General features: G+C 39.2%; 1 protein-coding gene across 4 annotated transcripts in view; it reads left to right on the forward strand.

The window, feature by feature from the left end:
- ORC3 (origin recognition complex subunit 3) overlaps nucleotides 1–25,442 on the forward strand; it is a 79,262-nt gene that overhangs the window by 32,952 nt on the left and 20,868 nt on the right. For all 4 annotated transcript variants that reach the window (XM_073336635.1, XM_073336633.1, XM_073336634.1 and 1 more), the window contains exons 7-13: nucleotides 494–630; nucleotides 3,971–4,130; nucleotides 5,318–5,431; nucleotides 6,621–6,754; nucleotides 7,184–7,247; nucleotides 12,861–12,977; nucleotides 13,889–13,968. In XM_073336635.1, coding sequence (XP_073192736.1) covers nucleotides 494–630; nucleotides 3,971–4,130; nucleotides 5,318–5,431; nucleotides 6,621–6,754; nucleotides 7,184–7,247; nucleotides 12,861–12,977; nucleotides 13,889–13,968 — 806 coding nt within the window. The remainder of the gene's footprint in view (nucleotides 1–493; nucleotides 631–3,970; nucleotides 4,131–5,317; nucleotides 5,432–6,620; nucleotides 6,755–7,183; nucleotides 7,248–12,860; nucleotides 12,978–13,888; nucleotides 13,969–25,442) is intronic.

Here is a 25,442-nt window from a genome sequence, read left to right on the forward strand (position 1 = left end):
ATTGTGCAGATTCTTCTTTAACCTAATTTGGAATAGATGTTATGGTCTTAGCACAGCTCCTGAAGCAGAGTAATAGAGAATCTGTGCAACTGGGGATGCTTCATCCATTTTCGGTTCCCAGGCATGCCTGACTAGCTCCTGTGATTTTCACAAGAAGTGGTGCACATCTGTGTGCCCACCCCAAATTGTCCCTCCCCTTGCCCAGTGGAACCACACCAGAGGGCTCTGCAGAGGTAAGGGCTGGATTGGCCCTTGTTGAAGAATAGCTTTCTTACCTATTCTCTGTTATAGCTATTTCATTTAGGTCACAGGAGAGGAACAGTGGTACTGTACACAGTTAGAGAAGTACCATGTGTTCCTTAAACAAAACGTTTTGTTTATTTTGGTTAAGTTGTCCATGTGGTAATAAAGTGTTATATCATGGGAGACAAGAGACTTACTCTGTATCCTTTCCCAACTTTTGTTTTATAATATATGGACAATGGCTTTGAAGAAAACAGGTTCTGAAACTCCAAGCAAAAAAAGAACTTCCTCTTCCAGGCACTGGCAATCTCCTCCAATTGTGGTTATCTTCAAGGACATGGAAAGTTTCACAACGAAAGTACTTCAGGACTTCATAGTTATCAGCAGGTAATGTGCCCTGAGGTTTTGGACTGGTGCTCTTTTACTCTCTTCCACTTTTTCTAGTTGTTGCCATAAAATTAAAGGCTGGAGCTCAGGTGTCACTTTTTTGCTTGAGGTAGTAACCTGCCCACTTTGCCGTGAGAATGCAGGCCAAATCACTTAAGTGCTGATTTGGCCTGCATTCTCCAGCGTTTCTCCCCATATGCCCAGAAGGACAGAGAGGTTCTCCATAATTCACTGGAAAAGAATTGTAGAGTGACTCAGCTACCTGCAGCACAAAGAACCCTTGGATATGCCCCCAGAAGTCCTAGCGACACTGGTGGTTGAGGGGGTGCTGCAGCAGTAAGGACATAGTAACTCGAGTACAGCTTCTCAATGCAGCTGCCGAGATCCAGGCTAGGCTAAACAGGGTTCTCAGACTTCATTGTTGATCACCCAAGCTAACTCTGGAGTGACAACATACCCCTTTTTGATTGTAAAATCCTGGGACACGCAGTATCCCTTTACAAGGGCATGAAGAGGATTGAAAACTGAATCAGAAATTTGGAGAATCGCAATAGTGGTGCAGGTGAGCAGGCAGTGGAAAACAAGCACTGTTGGCAGTAGAAGTGATGAACTGTTAGAATATTACCTAATTTCCGGTGTTCTGAAGTCTTAAAGGGGTGGTTATTGTCATGGTGCCTGTCTAATGGGGAATAGCTGAGGTCACATATTTAAAGTTCAGTGGGAGGGTTCCAGCAGCAGATAAGTTAGGATATTTGTGGTTTGCTAGAGCAGTGGCTCTCAACCTTTCTAGACTACTGTACCCTTTCAGGAGTCTGATTTGTCTTGCGTACCCCAAGTTTCACCTCATTTAAAACCTACTTGCTTATAAAATCAGACATAAAGATACAAAAGTGTCACAGCACACTGTTAGTGAAAAAATCTTACTTTCTCATTTTTACCATATAACTGTATAATAAATCAATTGAAATATAAATATTGTACTTACATTTCAGTGTATAGTGTGTTTATATAAAGCAGTATAAACAAGTCATTGCCTGTATGAAATTTTAGTTTGTACTGATTTTGCTAGTGCTTTTTATGTAGCTTGTTGTAAAACTAGGCAAATATCTAGATGAGTTGATGTACCCCTTAGAAGACCTCTGCGTAGAAGAAGCCTAGTGTCAGTGCAATCACTGTACAATTAAAAGTTGTCTTCCTTAAAATCAGGTACTGTACTGCTGGACTAGAAGTCAGTCAGTGTTGTGCCTTATCTTTTAAAGAAAGTGCTGGGGATGTCCCTGGAAATTAGACAGATGCACTTTACTTTGTTATTACAAACTAATTTGCCTGTTACTAAAGATGGAGTTAAAACATCTTGATGACATAAAGTTTAAAAAAACAAAACAAAACATGGTTTCTGCATCGGAAAATCCTACTTCTCCGATCTGTTAGAATTGTTTGACATAGCCAGGAGAAGAGTAGAGAAGGGACAGATGCTGTATATAACTTTTTAAGATTGATTAAAAATTCTTCAACAAAATCCCTCGTAAAAAGTGGCTAAGGAAATGAAATAGTTTTGGAGGAATAGTCAGTTTTCATCATGGAAGAAAGTTAGTAGTGGGGTGCCACAAAGATCTGTAATGGGACTAGTATTATTTAATATATTAGTGATCTTTAAGGGGCAGTGTTAAATTGTAAGGTAACAACATTTTTGGATAACATGAAACTAGAAAAGGGAAGAGGCTATACCTCTGCATAAAGCAATGATAGATCTTCATCTGAACACCGTGCTCAGTTCTGGTCATCACATGTCAGAAAAAAATGAACTAGAAATAGAAAAGGTCCAGAGAGGGCAAAAATGATGAGAAATGGAAAAACTCAAAAACAAAAAGAAATTTAGAAGTTTTAGGATTGTTTGTTTTAGAGAAGGAATAAGTGAGTGAGTATATTGTAGGTCTATAACTTATTGTGTGTATATGTAGAAAGAGCCATTTGGGCATTCCAATTTTCCTTTCCTCATAACACATGAACAGCTTGATAAACAGTGAAATTAAAAAGCAGTACATTTAAAACTGCTAAAAATACATGAATTACATCACAAAAATTTAACTGTGGAACTCTTTGTCACAATATGTTGTTGAGGCAGAGCCTAGTTAGATTTTAAAAAGAGGTGTGTGTAATAAATATAATATATGAATAATAACAATCACAGATATGCTAGGATAAAAAAATAAGATGAAGTCCTAGCCCCAGTGAAGTCAAGGGAGAAAGGATTTCACCCACAGAAGGAATATAAACTCTTTAAGACATATACTAAGCCAAACAGAAAACTCTCTAGGAGACAGAATTAACTTCTCTCCTAGGAATGCTAATTTGTGTAAATATGCAGGGTTGTAGCCGTGTTGGTCCCAGGATATTAGAGAGACAAGGTAGATGAGGTAGAATCTTTTATTGGATGAACTTCTGACAAGCTTTTGAGCTACACAGAGCTCTTTTTCACTCTGAGTATCTTTCTGAGACCTGAAGAATAGCTATGTGCAGCTTGAAAGTTTCTCTCTCTCCAACAGAGGTTGGTCGAATAAAAGGTACTATCTCACTCACCTTGTCTTTCTAATTTGTGTAAATGTCAATTATGGATCACTTTATCCCCCGTCTTCTGAAGGATTTGTTATTGGTTGCTATCAGAGATAAGATTAGTGAACATAGGAACTTTGGTCAGATCTGATACGGCAATTTGGAATTCAGATGAATAATGTTTCTGGTTCCTCTCAGGATGTTAATGTGGGTGGAAGGTTACAATTGTTTGAATTGTCATACTTTCAGAAAGTTGGGTTTCTTTTAATTTTAATTCTAAATGTCTTGTTTTATTTTATTTTTTTTTAAGCAAACTACAATACTTTTTAAAGTCTTGGGGTTCTTGTTTGTTTGTATTGTCCTAGATACTGTAGAATCTCAAAAAACAGGCCTTGATCTATGATTGGGGCCCTTAGGTCCTACTGCAATTCAAAGAGTAAATAATAATTTCATTTACCCTTTAATGATTTTTATCCATGTGAGCCTTCCAACACTATTTATTAATACAAATAATTTCAAGGCATATTTAGAAGACTATATTTTGGAATTTTTCAGCTAGGTAAAACTAGCAAAGGGGAACCTTTCCTGTACTGTAACATTAAAGGCAGAAGTTTTACAAGCATATTCCTGAAGATTGGGTCCTCAGGGTACAGTTTGATTTGTTTTTTTCTTGGTAGTGCTGTATTGGGAATATACTGTGTTGCCTTGTGGTTGTGTTTTCATACAGTGCTGGGGAAACCCACATAACTGTTGTGTTTTCTTTTTCCTTTCCCACTTTGTGGTCTAGTCAGCACATACATGAATTCCCTCTTGTACTCATTTTCGGAATTGCCACGTCTCCAATGATCATCCACAGGTTACTTCCTCACTCTGTTTCTTCTCTGCTGTGTATAGAGCTTTTCCAGTCTCTTTCTTGCAAGGAGCACCTGGCTACAGTAATTGACAAGGTAATTCAATTTCTAGATAGATGAGGCGGGGAATGGATATGTACAAGTATGGTGTATGTATACATAGCATCTTATGCTTTCAAAGTAGACTAGTGTGAAGCTTTTAAAGTGGGATCTGTTCCTGAGAGCCATATGTTCTGAATATTCTCTCTGAAAACCATGTCTTTAAGCTCACTTACATGTGTTGAGAGTTTCCTCTTCACACAGTGTTGGAGACCATTCAGAAATTATTCAGTACATATCTTCACTTCTTGTTTGTATTAACATTCATGCACACACAACTATATGGTTTTCATTCACTCCCCTTTATTATAGTGCTGCTTTGAAGTAAGATTGACTTCATTCTAAATAGAGATGGCTTCACATCGCTTATATTTATACTGAATATTGCAGCTTAATGTGAATTCTGCAGCCCCTTGAAAATGAGCAGAATTATCCAAATATAAGGTCCCATCATGTAGACACTTTGCTCGTGTGATTTCAGTGGAGTGCATTTGTAAAGTGCCAGCAGAACTATTGCATATGCTTGCAGAAAGTACTTTTGTCCCTGATGCCTGCTGTAATGTTTGTTCTCTCATTCATAATTTGAAAAATTATAGGTAAAATTAATGCCAAGTTTGAACATAACTAAAATCAGACAGAAAAGGAGTACTTGTGGCACCTTAGAGACTAACCAATTTATTTGAGCATGAGCTTTCGTGAGCTACAGCTCACTTCATGAGCATGAGCTTTCGTGAGCTACAGCTCACTTCATCGGTCGATGAAGTGAGCTGTAGCTCACGAAAGCTCATGCTCAAATAAATTGGTTAGTCTCTAAGGTGCCACAAGTACTCCTTTTCTTTTTGCGAATACAGACTAACACGGCTGTTACTATAAAATCAGACAATATATAGTTCAGGATTTGGTGGAATCATAAGCTTTAAAGAAAAGTGTGTGTTTTTGCAGCAATGGAAATAAATATGGCTTGGCTGAAGATGACTACATGCATTAATCAATTAATATAGTTTAATTTTAGCACATTCTGAGAATTAAACCAAACGCAGATCTAACTGCTTTGCTATTTACATATTCAAGAAGTAACGTTATAATAATTGGCTGTTGCTACTAGCAGTTACATTTACCTTGAAATGTAATCTATTCTGGTAACATTTAGCAAGGAAATCTTTTTTTCCCTTTGTCTCCTGCAGCTACTTCTGACAACTGAGTTTCCCTTTAAACTAAGTGAGAAAGTGTTGCAAGTTCTAATCAACATATTTTTGTACCATGATTTCTCTGTCCAGAACTTTATCAAAGGATTTCAGGTAATCAGGAGTAAGAAGAATTTCAATTACAGCTAGGCAGTGGTGAAAATGCAATAGAATTACTCCATGGCAGCAGACTTGTACTCAGTTTTTTAGGGCCTGATTTTAATCCCATTGAAGTCAGTGGCAAAATTCCCATTGAATACTATAGCTGAGATCGGGTGTCTAAATAGTGGGTTTTTTGTGAGTGTGCGGGGTGGGAGGGGGGATGGGAAAGCTCTTGGGAAGCTAGCAGGAATTGTGGGAAGGCAGTTTAGAAACAGCTTATTCTGTGACACAAGTCATATGAATAAAAAATTAGAAACAAAAACCTGAAAGGGTAGAAACAAATTTTCTATTAATTTTATAGGTATTTTTTGATGTCTTTCAATTTTGCATGCTAATACTAAAAAATCTTCAGTCATGTGAAGAACTTTGTGATAGGAAACGGTTTTCCATCTCAATATACCTGCCCAGTTTTTGTACTACCTTTTTTTTTTTTCAGAATGACTGTGGTGCAGTCTTCAAAAAAATTACATTGAGTCAGAAGTATGTTTTCTACTATACTGTAAGGTCCCAGACCTGCAAACACTTACGCACTTGAAATCAGTGGAACAACTCAAAGTAGCATGGTTAAGCACATGTGTAAATGTTTACAGGATCAGGGCCTAACAGTATGATTTCAGATATGTGAAATGTGGGATCTTGTCATGTTCCATTGTTTCATTTAATGCATTCTAGCTGATGTTTGTACCTTAAATGATACACTCTTTACTTGCTGCTTTGGCATTTGTGAGGTTGGGCCTGGTCACATAACCCAACAAATTATGTAATACCTAATGTAATTGCTGAATTTTGCTATTATTCAAATAATAAATTAATCAAGTAATAATTGAGCTGCTATAGATCTCGTATAAAACAAAAAGCAATTGACTGAATGATATGAGCAGAAGAAAATTGCAAAGTGAGGTTGCCTGTGTTATTCATTGAATAATAATCAAGCACCTCTAGTGGCAGTCGAAAGTAGAAGATTATTAATGTCATCTGATGTGTTGACTGAGTAGACTCTCTAATACAATTTTTAAATAAATGTCATTACTGTCATTTTAGCAATTGTTAATAAATTGCTTAACTTATTTAAAAGCTAGGACACCTCAAGGAAAGTGAACTGCATAGGTATTACAGGTTTTTACTGCATTGTCTCTTTCAGCTGTCTATTGTGGAGCATTTCTATTCCCAGCCCCTCAGTGTGTTGTGCTGCGAGCTCCTGGAAGCTAAGAAGAGAGTATATTCTTTATCACACAATCAGTGTGAAAACATTCGAAGCCTGCCATCTTTTAGAAGGTAAAGGAGAAATAAATATTTTGAACAGCCCTATATTCAATCAGCATTTTTTTTAAAAAAACTTGTAAATAGAGCATTGTGAAATGTGTAATTATATGTGCGTATGTTACATAAAACAGGGACAGTTGTGAATTACTTCTGAAATTTTTTAATCTCTGTCTAAAGAATGCAACTTTTATTTTGTGTAAAATAACCTGCTGTAAAATCCGTCAGTTGAAAGATCCATTTTTTCCTTTTGTCCTTCGTGTAGAAACATTTTCTTTTGACAAATGATCTAATCAGTTGAGAAGTTATGGCAGACCCGGGACTTAAACTGCAGGATTTTGTAGTGGCCACAGACCCAACAGAATCCTGACGGCCACCATTTTTAGAACTATGTATTGTGTAACTTTATATTGCACAAATATTTTTGTTTGGTTTTTACTTCAGATATGTGGAAAGTCAAGTCTCGGAAAAACAAATTGCACTTCTGACTGAGGACAGTTTTTTAAAGGTAAAGTGTAAAATCATTTGGGGGATAGGAACAACCTTCCAAACCCCCCATCATTTTGCATGAAAAGAGAGGAAACTAGGGTAGAATGCATCTTTCATTTGGTAGATATCCCAAAATATGTCTAATGATTTGAGAGCTGGGCTTTAGGTCTACGTGATAGTCCTAATTCTACTCTGTGGGGTATTGGGTAGGTCACTCAGCCTTTCGGTGCATTGAGTTTACCATCTGTAAAATGGATAAAATAATTACCAGGGAGATTGTGAAGCTCAATTATTTAGGACCCACTCTTATTACTTATTCAGGCAAAAAAACCCATGAAATTCAATGGAGTGTTTGCCAGAACAAGAGATGAATAATTAATCCTGATTGTTGCTTTTGAAAGAGTCCCTTCTGAAAAGAGATTGAAAAGGCCGTTACTGTTTAGTTTAGAGAGGGGGTGGATTAGAGGGATCATGACAGAGAGAAACAAAATAACCAATGGTTTGAGCACATAAATCATGCTCTCCTATTTATCCTTTCCCATAACACAAGAGCAGGGGGACAGTCAATTCAATTGTAAGCAATACATTTAAAATTCATAAAAGGAAATACTTCTTTACGGAACACATAACTAACCTATGAAAATTACTGCCACAAATATAACTGGAAAACGGTTTAGATGTTTGAATGGTTCGTGAAAACATCCACATTATATTAGATAGGATTATAAAAATAGAGAGAGGAACTCTCTCCGGCTTTGGAGCTACTAACTACACAGTTAATAAATTTAGTCTATGGTAAGGTTATCCACTCTGGAGTTTCTTGCATCTTCCTTTGAAAGATCAGGTACCAGCCATTGTTAGAGACAAGATACTGGATTAGATGGACCATTGGTTTAATTCATTATGGCCATTATCTAAATTTCCAAATTGCCTGCTTGAAAGTTGAGGAGTATCTCTGCAGTTTCATATAGACCTCCCTGGATTTTTAAAATCTGGACTTTATTATGAGTCACTTTTCCTGAAAATTTGATGTGTGACAGATAATAGAAATCTGCTAACCAGAGAATGGGATGGCTTTCACAGAGCCAAAAGATGCATATCTTTTTTTTTTTTTGTATTCTGAATGCAGTCATGGAATACAGAATTGGAATTAGCTAGTCAGCAGTCTCTTAAGGAGAAATTCTTAAAGCGGACAGAGTGAACCTATTTATTTATAATGATTTCACATTTTATTGTGATCTGTTGTATTAGTATTTCTGCAGTGGAAGAGAGGAAGTTTTCTTGGTAAACAAACCAAGAGGTAGCAGATCACAAGCCCATTGCTGTGAAACATGGCAACTCGTGCAATACTTCCAAGGAAGTGATATCCATTTGACAACAATCCATATTCTAGCAGCCATGAAATGCCAAGCCGAAGTCCTTGGAATGATAAAGATCTGCCTTCATGAGTGGGAATTGAAACAACCAGTCTCAGAGATGAAACATCTGATCAATCACAGATGTATATGCCACCACGTATAATTCCATGCTAGAAAGTTTCTGACAAGCAATCATTCAGAAGTCAGGAAGATGTTGTTCTGATTGATGTCTCTCTGTACTACTGATCCTAAGATCTCAAACTAAAACAGTTTGGAAAACAGATAGCTTCTATAATCCCACACTGACCTAGAAGATAGTGAATTGTTACAGTTAAATTCATCTTGCCAATAACTCTTCTCCCTCCTCCCCCAGTAAAATAACCAGCCATTACTGCAATAACCTCTTCTGCAGATGGGCTGCTGCTGAGAGGAGGAATCTAAACATATAAATTCTCTGACAGAGTATTACTTACTCTGCAGTCAGGATCTATAAAGTCAGTGTGTAGCCAAGTGAATGATATTTCTTTCTACAATTCACAGAGGAGTTAAAAACAGTAAATCCCCCTATGCTCTCTAGCTGACAGAACTTTCTATTCTGCCCTTCAGATAAGGTTTATTATATTTTGCTTATGTCCCATTTGAACATTCTACAAATAGATTGAAAAGTATAAGACAAAGGAAGCATCAATTTTAATATTGAATGTCCAAAAAGACTTAAACTGAGTTTCATCATAAACACCATTTCACTATCTTGGGATTTAAGACTCTTCCACAGATCAAAAACCCCCTTCATGTCCACAATGATTTAAGTTCATCTTTCTCTCCTGGAAAACAGGATTCATAATAACTATAACCTCTGCTAGAAGGTTGGGGAGCTGCAACCAATAACACTGACTCATCAATAATTTTCCCACTGTTTCCTCATCTTACAAAACATATAGCTTGCATAAAACTAGTCCCAACTTTCTTCATTTGGGAAGTATCTTATTTTATTTAAAGATTGAAATGCAATTACACTAAATAGTTTTTTGTGGGAGTTTTTTGTTTATTTTTAAATTCTGGCATAAGTGAAGGATATGATCTCATACTAGACAATCCTTCCAGAATGGAGTGGAATGAAACTATTTTGTTTTAAGGCATCTGCTAAGGAAATGCCAGCTTCCTCATCTGTGTACTAAGAAAATAGCCATCCAAATCACAGTAGTGCAAATGTTTAATCTCAGTCTAGTCATTGCCTCACTTGCTCTGTTTCCTTAATAGCAGAAAGGATATTATGAACTTATTGTCCATCAAGTAAAAAAACCTGTCATGTGTCAGATGGAAAGGATTTGGCTTTAGGTCCATCAGCCACAAGGCACTGCTTATTAAAGTTATAGCAATGCCAAGGAACTATGTGGCACTAGGAAAAAAAATCAGAGCTACTTTTGGATGTTCTTTCATCTACAATATTGATTTCTCTTACCCAAATATGTAATTTTGGTATGAAGAAAAGAACCCAAGACCAAAGTCATTTTTGAAAGTTTGAATGAAAACAGAACAGTTTATTTTAGCATTGTGCTTTTCAAAATCACCCCACATTGTTTCAGTGGTGTTTGTGACTCTAAACCCTGTGACATACTTTGGAATTGAATCAAATCTTTTCCAGTACCCAGAGATGTTTGAATCAATGGTATTTAATTCATACTCCATTTCTGTTTTTTGCATTCGTATTTCTAGTTTAGACTCCCAGCTTCAATGTTAAATTGCTTAATCTTAGGAAAATAACACTATTAATAGTTATTATAACAGAATAACCCCCCCACCCCCTCAAAAAAGCATTAGCAAAGCCTTTATTTATCGAGCGGAACTCTGACACTATTATCTAAGGTCAGATTTTGGCATCCTTACACCAAAATCTTGAGGAGTAAGGTTCATCGCACTGTGAGTAAGGGTGGCAGAAACTGGCCAATAGTCATTAAATCCATTCAGATTATGTGTGAGTATCCTTATCATATGCACCTGATATTTCATTTGGCAATGTTTATTTTACCCAAAAATGCATTTCCTTTGTATTTATCATTCAGAACAGGATTAATTTGTGATTGAATTAATGAAATGCTTTCCCATCTCTGAAGAAATGTGCTATTTATGCAGTGGCGTGGGGAGTATATGCCAATTTCTGTAAACTCAGAGCAGAACTTTGAAAATATCATCTTAATTTTTCTGAGGTTTTCTATTGGGCATTTTGTTAGCCATCTGCACTAATCAGTTTCACAACCTGCATATCTGATAACCAAGAGAGAGCTCTCTTATATGTTCAACAAAATACAAGGGCACACATGTATGGAATAAGTCTGCTTTTAGCCATCCAAAAAAAGATACTTGACCTAGCTTTACTTAGACCCTAATATAAAAGGAACCAAGTAGATGATGAGAGACTAGTTATAGGTTTACACTGTGGTTGAGATCCTCAGCCCTGCTGTGGTTCTTTTATTCCAGGTAAAAGGGCCAAAGCAGCATAAAAGGGACCTTAAAAGTTCTGTATGTAGCCAGGGAAGGATTCCTCTGACTCGGGCACTTCATAAGATTTCCATGAGGCTGCCTTCCAAAGACTCCCTTGCAAGCTGTAGCACAGGGGATGTGCTGGGGGCAGGATGGGTATATTAGGGACAATGTTGCAATGCACAGCACTGTGGGGATTCGAGGCTGTGCTGTGGCCCACCCTTAGGGCAACCTGAGGAAAATGCATAATTTAGACAGACACCAAGGGCTATCTAAGGTACACTCTGGGCCTTCCCATCCCTGAGAGCAACCCAGGATAAGGAGGGCAGAAAGATGGCTTAAAGCTACCGTAGTCCCGTCTGCCCTAGACTTGGGAGTTTTAGCACAGAATCTCACCCTATATGCAGAAACAGAACTATGACCTTTTTGTTCATTCACAACTGATGTACTTCCAGACTCAGTGTGTTATAAATCCAAGTGCTGCATAAGTTATCTATATTATTTTCAGTCTTTACAATGGAGCGAATGCTGTTATTTACATTTTTTTCAAATATAAGTACACTGGACCCTTGCTAGAACACAGGATTTGGGATCTATGTGCTGTACCACATTAACGCAGGGACCACGTTAAAATGAATTCCAGTTAAAGTAATTAAATTTGGGATCCATGGCCACGACCGCGTTATATGCGAATTTGCACTATATAGACGTGCATTCTAGCGAGGGTCCAGTGTACTTCGTTTTTGTTGTGCAGAAAAGCTTTTGCCTTAATTACTGTTACTTTCAGTTGATCTAGCAAGTTCAGGGAGAATATATATTTTTTCACCTGGACTACTTAATTCAAAGTTGAGAAACTGTTTAAGAGTTGAAAATCAGAAAAGCTTATTTACCTCTTCCAGTCTATGAATAAAAATCAGCTGGTGAGGATGAGATCTACTAATTCTAAAAACTTGAAGGACATAAGATAGATTTTCAAAGGTATTTAGGCACCTACAAATGCAGAGGTACCTAATGGGATTTTCAGAAGTGCTTAAGTAGGTCCAGTGCCTACCTCTCATTGATTTCAGTGGAAATTAGGCATGTAAACTGCTCAGGCACTTTGGAACATCTCTTTGCCTCTAAATACCTTTTTCTGGTCACCATGAGCCAGGTTTTCAATCTGTCAAGTCATTAACTACATTTAATATTTCCTTTGTTTTAATAAATCAGTTTTAAATTAAACTGCTGGTTTTTATTCATTTTTAATTGAATTCCAATTTCTGTCCAAATGCAACTTGACACAAAGCATGAGTAAGACATTATCATCTAGTAAATAGGAAATACATCATTCATCATTTTCTAACATAATAAAAATCTGAAAAATTAAGAATCTAAATAAATGTATTTTGAGCCATATAATTGCTTAAACAAATGTGTATAGATACAGTTTGTCCTGCTGATTAGCAAAAAGAAATACCAAATCGAGTATAAAGACCATATTTAGTTTCAAACCAATGTTTTAATGATTATATCAACCAATGAGAATGACTCTTTCTTTAGGAAAATAACTAAAAAGGTACAAATGTGAAACAAGATTGAAATCAATTATTTAAATCAAGATTTCCTGCTTGCTGATTTAAATCATTATTAAAATCACTTTAATGTAAATCAGTCTTTCCTAGTTTGTGAGAACTTTAGTATTCCCTTAAAATATTTTATTTATGTGTTTTAAAAGACATTTTGTGATTATTTCATACTGCTTTGTTCTCATGGATATTGAACTACTTTGTTAAACTGTTATTCTGTCATTTTAGGAAGTAACACAGGAATTACTGGAAGACTTGCATATTTACCATGAGAATTATTTCCCAGTTCTGAGATGTCTTCATGTTTTCACAACTTCCCTTCCAAAGTACCCTTTGGGAAAACAGGTGAAGTACCATCATTCCCTCGACCTCTCTTGTTTCATGGTTGACATCTTTACAAATTTCAAGTCCACTCCCTCTTTTCCCTTCATACACTTCACACATACAGTCAGATATTTTTTGTCTTTATTATGGAGTGGGGGAACATCGTTTCTTTAACAATGCCTGTCATACTCTGTTGTGAGTAAACAGCAGAGGGCTTGTAGGGAGAAGCAAATGCACAGAACAGCCAGTGCCTCTGTGTTGTGTTTGGCTTTTATGCGTCTGGATTTCTCATATGCAGTACAGACAATTTTCCATTCCTCCTATCATCAATCAAGTAGTTGCCTAATGGTTGGATTCAGATGAGAATTGACATCCTTTTGGCAGGAACAACATAGCAGTGATGGGACAGCCATGGGTATTCTTAGTAGTTAGTTGTATATTGACTTGTGTTAGAGCTCTTGTGTGACCAAACTCAACTTCTCATACCAAGCAGTTATTTTTGCCCCACATTCTCCTATTAATGCTGCAGAACATTCCATGATGTGCATTTCCCCATTGATTCTAGATGTATCAGATACACTGTTACTAGATGTGGATCTTAGCTGTGAATTCACTCTGAACTTTCCTAATGTTTGGATCAAAGGTTTTGATTCAGGTTCACTTCTAATCCCTGCATTCCTGTCACCTGAATGGACCCTGTTAAAACATAGTGCTGAGCGGCAAGCATATTTTTGCCACAGTGAGGGCGTAGTCCCAAGAGATGCTGAATGCCTTCACCTCGAATTGCAGTCAGTGAGAGTTGAGAGCACTCAGCTCCTCACAGGCTCACTCTTTGAATGAGTCAGTCATTGTTTTGAAAAGTGAATGTAAAACCAACCCATTATTTGTTTTGTAAAACATTGTATTCCCGTTACTCATGTACTGGTTTACAGATCAGAGAGCTGCACTGTGCATGTTTGGGAAAGAGAGTGTGGGAAACAGATGAATATGGGTCAGCTGTTCAGTTACTGAGGTAATCTTTCTCCTTTCCATTTTCTTGTTTTGTTTTAGACATGTAGAATATCTTCCATCTGTTTCTCTAGAATTTTACATTTAGAACGCTGCCGGACAAGAAGTTTTGCAATGGACTACATTACTGATTGACTGAAAATATAATTGGCTATCATTTTAAATTTGCATGCCTGTTCTTTTCAGTGGAACTCCCAGAAGCTATTTGAGGCTAGATTCTGATATCTTTCCCTCATGGTGATTACTCCTTAAGTAGTCCTATTGAAATCATTGAGACTATTCAACGTGAATGAGAGTATCAGAATCTGCCCTTTGGTAATTTCTTTGGCATATTTATTTAAATGATGGTGTGTTGTTTTTTTTTAATGTATTATATCTTCATAATTTGATTAATAGAATTGTTGCACTTTTTTGTGATACTTTTTTGTTAACAGTCAAGAATCATTGTCAGTGGTGTTTACAGTGATATTGTAGCCATGTTGGTCCCAGAATATTAGAGAGAAAAAGTGGGTGAGGTAATATCTTTTATTGTACCAACTTCTGTTGGTGAAAAGTGTTTGAGCTACGCCACCCCTCTGCCAGTTCAAGTCAGCAGCCAGGTTCAATATCTGGGGATTCCTCTAAATACTACAGAACAGAACTGGTTCTAGCCCCCACCCAATAATCTGGAAAAATGGAACACCACCACTGGGCATCTCTATGAGACAGTACTTCCACACTGTCAATCACTGAGCCTGTGTATAGCCAAAAAAAAAAAAAATTCTTATTCAAAGGGAAAGGGAACCCAGCATTAATTTGGGAAAACACTTCAACCATGATTCAAAAGCATGTAACCGGAAGCAAACACCCACCCCACGGTACATTGGGCAGCGTCATTTGCCTCAGTATCCCACCCTGTGGTATGAAAGTCCAATGAACGAATGGGTCTTTAACATGCCACTCCCATTTACCTCCACTGCACCCCACTCACAATGGTTGTGCTTGGTCACTGAAGACACAGAGTTCAGAGGTGGTTTCACATGGGTTCACTTCCCATCCCTGAAAAGATGCCTCTGCTGTTGCCTGTACACCTGTCTCGCTGTTGCCGAGTCCCCCTGAACAGGACTGGGATCCTGTGGGGTCCCGCAGGGCCCACTGTCATATAATAATGGGAGTGTGACAGGAGTCGGATTAAAAATAGTCTCGCGCAGGGCTCTAGCTGTCACCTCTGCCACTGTTATCACTGCTGCTGCTTGCTGTCACTTCTGTTATGTTCTGAGACTAAATCATTTAGCCCTGCTCTTAGTGATTTCACTGGGTAAAGGGAAACCTGAAGAATTCTCTAGCTTGAAAGCTAGTTTCTCTCACAACAGAAGTTGGTACAATAAAAGATATTACTTCATCCACCTTGTCTCTCAGTGTTGGCAAGCCAAGTGCTTTGAAAGTTGCAATAATGTGTTCCAAGTGACCTGCTTACAGCTTTATTATTTTTCTTTATAAAATGCTTCACAGATTTGCATTTCATCCTCAGGATGGCCCCTACATAATATTTTCTTTAGCATTTTAATTTCAGTAAAGGTTCCACCAAATCAAGCTTTCCTGTTGACTAGCAGTGTTTAAAATAGAAACAACATCAAAGCCAATTTTTGAAAAGATATGACATGGTTGCCACCTTAAAGTTACAAACATTTGTGCAAATGTTCTTTATGATGGCAGGTGATCAGGTGCAAATACCATGAAATGCTCAGACAATAGGATTTCATGTTGTTGCTGGCACACAAAAAAGGAGCAGATAAGCACAGAGTTGGGGTATTTCCACTTATGGGATTTGGCACCTCTGACGTGGAGCTGTGAAACTGCATAGAAAAGCCATGTATTTTGAGGGGTGCAAGAGTTCTCTCCCACTAGGATGATGTCCTTCTCTCTATACATTGGAGTGACACAGTTCCTTTGCTGCCACTGCAGAGATCTGAATGGAATTCTCTCATGTCCACAAGCTAGTTAGCTTTTTACTATTAGTTACTGTAGGGATCAGAGTATCGGCGGTCATGCCTTGTAGTCAGTCAGGAGAGAGGAAGTGGAGCCACTGGTTGCAGCTTGAGACAGAGTCCAAAGTCAAGTGAAGGGTTGAAGTCAGAATCAGACTTAGGATGAGCCAGGGGCCAACCTGGAGTTGGAGTAAGGAGTTAAACTAGGCGGCAAAGCCGTCATTGGGTAGGGTAGAGGAGCAGGGACTTGGAACAAGAAAAGTGGGAACTAGGAACAGAGGCAGATCTGGGATAGGGTGGACAGGAGCAGGCAGAAGTACAGGGCACAGGAGTCAAGCAAGAAGGCAGGGTCTGAAGTGGCAGGCGGAGATTTATTTAGTTGCTTGGACGACGACTTGTGCCTTCTTCTGACTTAAGTAGTGCAACTGAGCCAATTGGTGGGGCCAGATGACTCACCCAATCAGGAACTTCAAGGGCAGAACCTTTGATGAGCTCGAGCTCCTTTAGCCCCCTTCTCCACTGGTTCCAGTGAGCTGCTGGATGGTGGCCCAAGGGTGAGACCTGCCATCCCTCATAGTTACTTTGTTACAGTTCTATAGTATAGTTAGAGTATCTGGAGCCACTTGCCTTGGGTTATATCTGAGCTGTGCTGGGGTCCCAAACTTCAGAGAGGCTTCAGCCATCTTTCCTGAGATGAGATGCACACATTTTGTGTGTAGTATGCCTGGGAGAGGCTCATATAGCGCGTCTCAGTGTACTGTTTGCCATTTCTTCACCCCTCAGATGAGGAAGTACAGAGATTTAAGACTGCAGCTGCATTTGGCTACCTTAAACCTTCAACTGGACTGTTGTAAAACTCCTTTTGGAGTTGTGAGGTCTGTCTCTGTGCTGAGATCTTCTGTGAAGTGTCCTGAAACACACCTTTCCACCCTTAATTTCGGTCCCCAGCTCCATCAAAACAGACTACTCTAGCAACACCGTTACGTCCACACGGCTGTTGGCACCAAAAACTCACACAGCATCATTAGAGTTGACACCAGTTGGTTCCAAGAGTGAGAGAAGTGCTTCCAGATCTCATTGTAACCTGTTCTGGGCAAGTGAAAGGAAAAGAGGAAGCATTCTGATTCACAAAAGGAGCCTGAGGAAAAAAAAAGGAGGTGGTATTGCTTTCCTCCTCCTCTGTTGCTTGTCACCTCCTTAAGTCTCATCACTGCACTTGGCACACACGTCTCCTCAACTTGAGGTTCTGTACTTGAGTGATTTAGTCATCTCAGCGGTGCACATATCTCTAATGCAGTTGATTTCCCTTCTCATGACTGAGGAACCTCTTTCAGAGCTTTTGGCTTGTCTCTGCTGCTTGACTATGCAGAAATATTTGTCATTGGTGTAGATCCAGAACGTCCTTCAGGAGCATGGGATTCCCTGGAAACTGACACACAAGCTCTTACAATTTGCTCCAGAGAGCCTTAGCTATCTTCCCTTGCTGAAAGTTCCATTTCCCTGGAAAGATGCCAGGTACCCTGTTAATGTGGCTGTGCCTTCAGGACTCAGTGAAGGCTTTGCTCAGTGCTATCAAAACCAACATGGCACCTATTTCAACACTGGTAACGCTGACACCAGCACCTCTATTGGTGCCAAGAGCTTTCCCAGCACTGGTCTTCTCAAGCACCATTGCCTTCAAGTAGACCCATGTTTCAATAAGCACAGATCTGACCAGCGCCATCCGTGCTGGCACGAGCAACATTGCCTCCTCAGAGAGTGGCATGTGTATGATGACTGGGAGGAGAGTCCTTCAGAGCAAGTGCAGCAGTCACCAGTCAAAGAATATACTGATGGTATGTCCTTTAAGGATCGAATTGGAACTTCATTTGTCTCCCCTGTAAATGAATAGAAGCAATTTCAGGAGCTGGTAGGGAGGATGGCTGTGTATATAAATCTCCCCACTGTATTTTCCACTGCATGCATCCAATGAAGTGAGCTGTAGCTCACGAAAGCTTATGCTCAAATAAATTTGTTAGTCTCTAAGGTGCCACAAGTCCTCCTTTTTCTTTTTGCTAATACCCTGCAGTTACAGATAGGAGTTTTGGCACCAGACACATCTGATCCTCTTTGTAATATCCTGGAATGGCAGACAAAAGACAAAATCACACTTCCTGTTCTTCAAGGACTACTCAGTCCAGCAAAGGACATTTGGTGCTCTCCTGTGTCCTCACCACCAGTATATTTGGGGGGGACAGTCGGAGGCATGCTATTTTTTTTTTTTAATGAATTGTTACAACATTCCTTGGCTGATTTCTATGTCAGTGTCTGCAGCCCAGGAATTATTTAAAAGTAACAGGGCATCCTTGTGTGATCCCTTGGATAGAAAAGGGAGTAGACTGGATGCTATTGTAGAAAAGGTTTATTCTTCTACTTCCATGGGTTTCCGTGTGGCAAATTATCAAGCTGTCGTGCCCCGATATAAGTATGTGTTGTGGCTTTCCGTTAACACTATACTAGCCACCTTGGACGAAGGAATCTGCTAAGACCTATGAAATCTGTTGCTTAACCAATAGGTCAAGTGATGTTAAAGTTTCCAATGAACATTACATCATTTGACAGGGTTCAGTTGCTTTGAGATAGGCCATAGTGTTACAGTTAGTTTGGGAGCGAGGATGCCAGCGTATGTGGGAAGAGACGCACACACTTAGGGAAGATCTTCTGAATTTGTGATAGTTTTATTAGCACAATCAGCAATATCACAAACACTACAATGTAGCAAAATAGACAGGGATAATACAAGCATCAAAACTTGCATACTCACATCATCATCATCTGCTGGGGACCCCCATAGAAGTTAGAATGATCCATGAGAGGTTCTTGGCCGACAAGTTCTAAGAAATCACCCAGGATCACCCATGGATGAGTGCCAGTTTTTATCAGAGGTTATGGTGATGCTTCCTATGTCCAGTGCATATTCAGTAGGGATTTCAGCCTCTTTATCTGTATTTCCTCACCCTACTAATGTTGTGATGCCCTTCTCCTGTAGGTTACTTTGTCTTTTACTTTAAGCTTATTAGCGTATACATAATTTAGTTACCTTGGCATTGTTGTAGGCAAATCAGCAGATGTCCAAAGTTAAAATATCTAAAGCTGGTGTAAGCTGGCATCTTGTAGTTATCTGTCAGCAGTGTAGCAACACTTGCTTATAACAGCATTCTGTCTTGTGATATAGGGTCATTTACTGGTTAGTTGGGTATGCCAAGTGTTTAAGCCTTGGGCCTTAGTTTGGCTTAGCTATTGTCTTTACAGGCTTGAGAATGTAGGCTTTTACGTTACTCCACACCTGTACCTTAGTGTATGCCCCTATATGTATAATAAAATAGCTGACTACAGGTCACCTCCCCTCCCCTCGATGGGGTGATTTGCTAATGAACCCTTTCACACTATCTTGGGTCTTAACAACATATACCATCCACATGGAGACGCTATATTGGCTGATATGGATGAATAGATGGATAGGAATGTTCATGTACCTGGTATACTGCTGCTGGTTGCCTGGACACACACTATTGTTCCTTAGTTTGGGTTACCTGAGGTTAATTGGTCACCTCCTTCGAGATAATAGGATTCTGAATGGAGACAGTCTGGGGTTGGCTTTCTAGGGGAAGTGTTTGGGGGAGTGCTTAATACCGTTCGCTTAGACCTCTGATTTTACAATGCATAAAACAAAGATTACTCCAGTTGCACTACAGGTTCATCTATTCAGTCCAATCTCCATCCATAGAGGTATAATCAACACCTAATCACCTCCATCCATTAACCTGGTGAATATTTACTAATTTTTATCAAGTGTGAATCTTTATACTTCATTAATTAGCTTAAATTTAAATTAAGAGGGGCAATATGAAGCTGCAACATTGGTGTGCTCTGTCGGACTAGATCCTGATATTCTGGTTTAACAGTGAAAACTGTTTCATTTTTTAAAACAGGTACTGGGGAAACTGCCATATTCCCAATTAACATATGCACCTTTGGATAAAACGAGAAATTTTTAGGGCTTGTCTACGCTACGTGTGGGGTCGATTTGTTATACCAATAAAATAAAAACCAGCAGGATCTTATTAAAGGGGATAAGACAAAATGTCACATTTATTGTGAATACAAAAAGAATCATAGTAGGCAGTCGGTTATAGCTATAAGAAAAGGAGTACTTATGGCACCTTAGAGACTAACAAATTTATTTAGCTCACAAAAGCTTATGCTCAAATAAATTTGTTAGTCTCTAAGGTGCCACAAGTACTCCTTTTCTTTTTGCGAATACAGACTAACACAGCTGCTACTCTGAAACCAGTTATAGCTATAACATTTCATTCAAGTTTCACATTCATTCGCATGTTCGTTCATACATATACACAGGTTCTGCAGCTGCTGTATAGTTACCAGTCCTGAATGTAGCTTGAGTTCGTAGCTTGTGGCAGCTAACTGGCCAGGAAAGCTGGGCACAAGGGAGAGCTGGGTCTCTGTTGGGCATGCACCGATGCCCTTCCATGTTGGCAGCAGAATGTTACTCTTCAAAGTCTTCCATCTCACCCATCGTTTTTGTAGGTATAGGTCTTGCTGTGTCACGCTGCCTCTGGGTTCGGTGTGATTGATCACCCGTCAATTGCAGACATGACTTTCAGCCTAGGCACCTGGCTTTGATGTTTCTTCAGTTGTACTTTTGTTCTTTTCTTTTGAGGGTGTACTCCTCTTACTTTGTCAGGGCTGTTGTCTGCATCTTCAGCCGCTGGGTGTTTACACTTTATTTCATCAAGACAGGCTGGGGCTGGAGGTTGATTCTATCATCCATACATACCTCATTCACACATCTAAACTAAACTAATAAGATTACAGCAGGGTTTTGCAAAAATGAAGATTGCAGCAAGCTTTTACAAAATAAAGTGAGCATTTTAAAATGGAGTTTGAGTTACAATATGGACAAGTGTAAGGAATGGCGAACAGTGAACAGAAGTTACAATGTTGAAACAGTGTAATTTTCAGCAATTTAAGCAGCAATTGGATTGAAAGTGAAACTCAATTAGCCAGTTATTGGGGTAACCGGTTTTATGAATTAATGTTGTTTCATTCATAAAACTTTGCTTATGAAGTTATGTTAATAAAGTGAACAATTAAAACCAATTTCATTGATCAGTTCTAGAGATTTAAGATACGCAACTTCAGCTACATGAATAGCGTAGCTGAAGTCGACGTACTTAGATCTACTTGCCACAGTGTCTTCAAATCCAGACTCCAGCGAGAAACTGCTGAATTGGAATTCATTTGCAAATTGGATACTATTAATTTAGGCTTAAATAGAGACTGGGAGTGGCTAAGTCATTATGCAAGGTAGCCTGTTTCCTCTTGTTTTTTCCTACCCCCCCCCCCCCAGATGTTCTGGTTTAACTTGGATTTAAACCTGGAGAATGGTCAGTTTAGATGAGCTATTACCAGCAGGAGAGTGAGTTTGTGTGTGTATGGGGGTGGGGGGGATGTGAGAAAACCTTGATCTATGCAGGAAATAGCCCGACTTGATTATGTAAAGAGTTGTCACTTTGGATGGGCTAGCACCAGCAGGAGAGTGAATTTGTGTGGGGGGGTGGAGGGTGAGAAAACCTGGATTTGTGCTGGAAATGTCCCACCTGTTGATCACTTTAGATAAGCTATTACCAGCAGGACAGTGGGGTGGGAGGAGGTATTGTTTCATGATTTCTGTGTGTATATAAAGTCTGCTGCAGTTTCCACGGTAAACATCTGATGAAGTGAGCTGTAGCTCACGAAAGCTCATGCTCAAATAAATTGGTTAGTCTCTAAGGTGCCACAAGTACTCCTTTTCTTTTTGCGAATACAGACTAACACGGCTGTTCCTCTGAAACCAGTGTCTTCACTGCGGTAAGTCGACAGCTGACTATCTCCCGTTGACTCTGCTTGCGCTTCTCATTCTGGTGGAGTACCGGAGTTGACGAGAGAGCACTCAGCAGTTGATCGATTGCTGCCCGCCGATGCGGCGGGTAGTGTAAACAAGCCCATAGTCACGACCTTGCACTCTTACAAGGATGATATTTTTGATGGTTGGTCACTACACAACATTGGCCATCTCCACCAGAGGTCACCCTTTCTGTGGGAGCTTGGTCATCTTATGACACTGCTGATGATTGGTTCCATAGTTGGTATCATAGAATCATAGAATATCAGGGTTGGAAGGGACCCCAGAAGGTCATCTAGTCCAACCCCCTGCTCAAAGCAGGACCAATTCCCAGTTAAATCATCCCAGCCAGGGCTTTGTCAAGCCTGACCTTAAAAACTTCTAAGGAAGGAGATTCCACCACCTCCCTAGGTAACGCATTCCAGTGTTTCACCACCCTCCTAGTGAAAAAGTTTTTCCTAATATCCAATCTAAACCTCCCCCACTGCAACTTGAGACCATTACTCCTCGCTCTGTCATCTGCTACCATTGAGAACAGTCTAGAGCCATCCTCTTTGGAACCCCCTTTCAGGTAGTTGAAAGCAGCTATCAAATTCCCCCTCATTCTTCTCTTCTGCAGACTGAACAATCCCAGTTCCCTCAGCCTCTCCTCATAAGTCATGTGTTCTAGACCCCTAATCATTTTTGTTGCCCTTCGCTGGACTCTCTCCAATTTATCCACATCCTTCTTGTAGTGTGGGGCCCAAAACTGGACACAGTACTCCAGATGAGGCCTCACCAATGTCGAATAGAGGGGAACGATCACGTCCCTCGATCTGCTCGCTATGCCCCTACTTATACATCCCAAAATGCCATTGGCCTTCTTGGCAACAAGGGCACACTGCTGACTCATATCCAGCTTCTCATCCACTGTCACCCCTAGGTCCTTTTCCGCAGAACTTCCTTCTGGCCACACAGCGGCATGTCTGCCACAAACACATTATACCTGCAGATGTACTGATGCCTTTTGTCAGAGCAACAGGCAATTCATGGAACTTTCTACATTTGGATGCCTTGATGATAGACCACCAGAGGAGGTACATTTATTTGTTCCTCTTAGATGTTGCCTTCTAGGTGACCTTTTGAGTCCATAGCTACCAATTGGCTAAAAAAAAACACCTCATCTGGATCAAACAGAGGCAACAAGACTGTAGATGAGACATAAGGATTTTGATATGATGCAATTTTTTTGTTAAATAACACAAGTCAAGATTAGAGTGCTGTATCACAGTATTACCATATTTCTGATTAACCCCAATGATAATTTTTGACAAGAATTTAAACAATTAGCTTTTCTCCCTGTGGTTTTAAAAACATTTTGGACAATACCAGTTTAGCAGCTGCTCATCCTTGGCTAAATCTGTGACCTTTCCTAGTTCCAAGAACTGCAGTGCCTTGCTGATGGTATTAATACATATTCCCTGTATGCTGAACAAATCATTTCCTTCCCTGTATACTGATACCTTTCCTGATCATTATTGTTTAATTGACTGATTAATTTTAATTTCAGTTTCATTAAACAGTCTACCTTTTTCATGCATATTATCGGCTATAAATCTTTCCTTGTTTGATTAATCTTTTATCCATTGCAGCACTGGATTGACAACCTGTCCCTGTAACACATAATGTGTCTCCTAACTTTTCAACATCCACCTGATTCCAAATTGACATGCCATTTCTAAATAACCCTGACATAGTTTTTATGATCCACAAAGGATCAGTTCCCCTTTTTTTCCCCTAGGGATACATAATTGATGCTTGGCATGGATTTCCAAATTTATAATATCCTTCATCCATTGTTGATAAGCAGTGACCTTCTCCACAAGGAGTAATGAAAAGAAAGAGGCCACTTTGGTGTCTTTCTAATAACTGAATTTACCCATATTCCACTTAACAGATTTAACACAACAGGAACATACATAAATTGAACCTGATTGATTAATACCTCTGCTATAGGTGTAACTGCCTTCCCTCCCTCCCCTACAGAGTTATTGATCAGGGGAAGATCTATTTCCAGTTTACCTAAGGTGACACGTTTACATCCAGTAGCTGATAGCTAAGGGTCACACTTTTGCCTATTAGGCCCTTTACAATGTGATAGGACTTGCTAGGAGTAGGCTCTCTTGATTGTGCTACTGGAGTAGGGGAAATGAATTGACACTTTGTGTAGGGCTAATGCAGTCCCATTACTCCAGGTTTTAAACTTCGTACTGCCCCACTGTTCATCTTGATAGTTAGTCTTCTCCAAATTCAGGTATAGCGCCACTGGGAGGTGAGATCATACTGTTCTGAGGATGTTACCAGTGCAGCACCAGGTGTTCTTACAGCGGACAGCTGTTGTCAGCTCCAGACCACAGTTACTACAATGTTAGGGTTCACACTGTCTGGAGTTTTTACCTGAAAGTACCTTTTCTTTGTTTCTACTATATGGGAGTCAAGTACTGGAGATCAAGAGTTTTCAGTCAGCTTGTTGGCTGGATACTGTGCATTCTGCAGACAAGGTGCTCCAAAGGCCTGGGCTTGCGTCAGATTAATTGTGAGGACATTAAAGCTGCTCCAGAGGACAAACAGCATTTTGCTGTGTGCTTGTTCCAACTTGGCCTCTGAGGATTTTGAATTGTTGGACACCTGCAAAGGAGAGGTCTTTTTTCCTGGTACAACTTTAATTGATTAGCATGGTAAAACTTTATTTACTTTGCGTGATTTACTAGTTACTTGAATTTTATATACAAATAAATCAGTTTAAGGTGATATGCTTTTAACCACCTGTGGTAACAACCATGCTCCTGATATTTTATATGAAAAGAGCATGACTTGGTTACCAACTTTCCAATTTTTTTAATTTTATTAAAATTGGCCAGTTCTAACCACTACATACCAATGCATCTTGTGTATATGATTGCGCAAGAATTGCAGGTATGTATCCATTTTAATTTTCTTAATTTGGGAATCACTGGTTTGCCATAGAAGATGCTTAAATAATATTATTTCTCTTCTGACCTCTTAAAAGGTGATTGGCGAGTTGAGGCAATGGAATTTATTCTAAAAGCCATTAAGATTGTGGGAATTAAAACTTTCTCATTTGCTATTGGCGTTTACTGACTTTTAATCTGATAAATTGATCCTTTCCACAGTCCCTGAAAACTCTGGCTAATGAAGGATGGGGTCTGTTCTACCAGAGCCTCAACCACTTTTCTGCCACTGCTGTCTGAAAAAGAAATTCACTACGACTAGCAAAAACTATTTTCTGGATAGGAGATAGCGGTCCTACAAAAGTAATTTTGTTTCTTGAAGTAAGGTTTCTTGCTGCCAAATTGTTTTACAGTATTTTTATTTTCCTTTTATAGGGCTTTAAATCAAGGACTAATTCTTTGACTTTTCTTAATTGAAAAAATTGGATGGGAGTGACAGGCTGATTCACAAATGTGTTTACATTACAACCTGTTTACATTATGCCCCCTTGCACTCCCTTTTAGCTAATAATTTACCTTTATTGTTTTGGATGTACAAAGGGTCTATTTACAAAGA

This window comes from Lepidochelys kempii, chromosome 3 (assembly GCF_965140265.1).
Source record: "Lepidochelys kempii isolate rLepKem1 chromosome 3, rLepKem1.hap2, whole genome shotgun sequence".
Classification (NCBI taxonomy): domain Eukaryota; kingdom Metazoa; phylum Chordata; order Testudines; family Cheloniidae; genus Lepidochelys; species Lepidochelys kempii.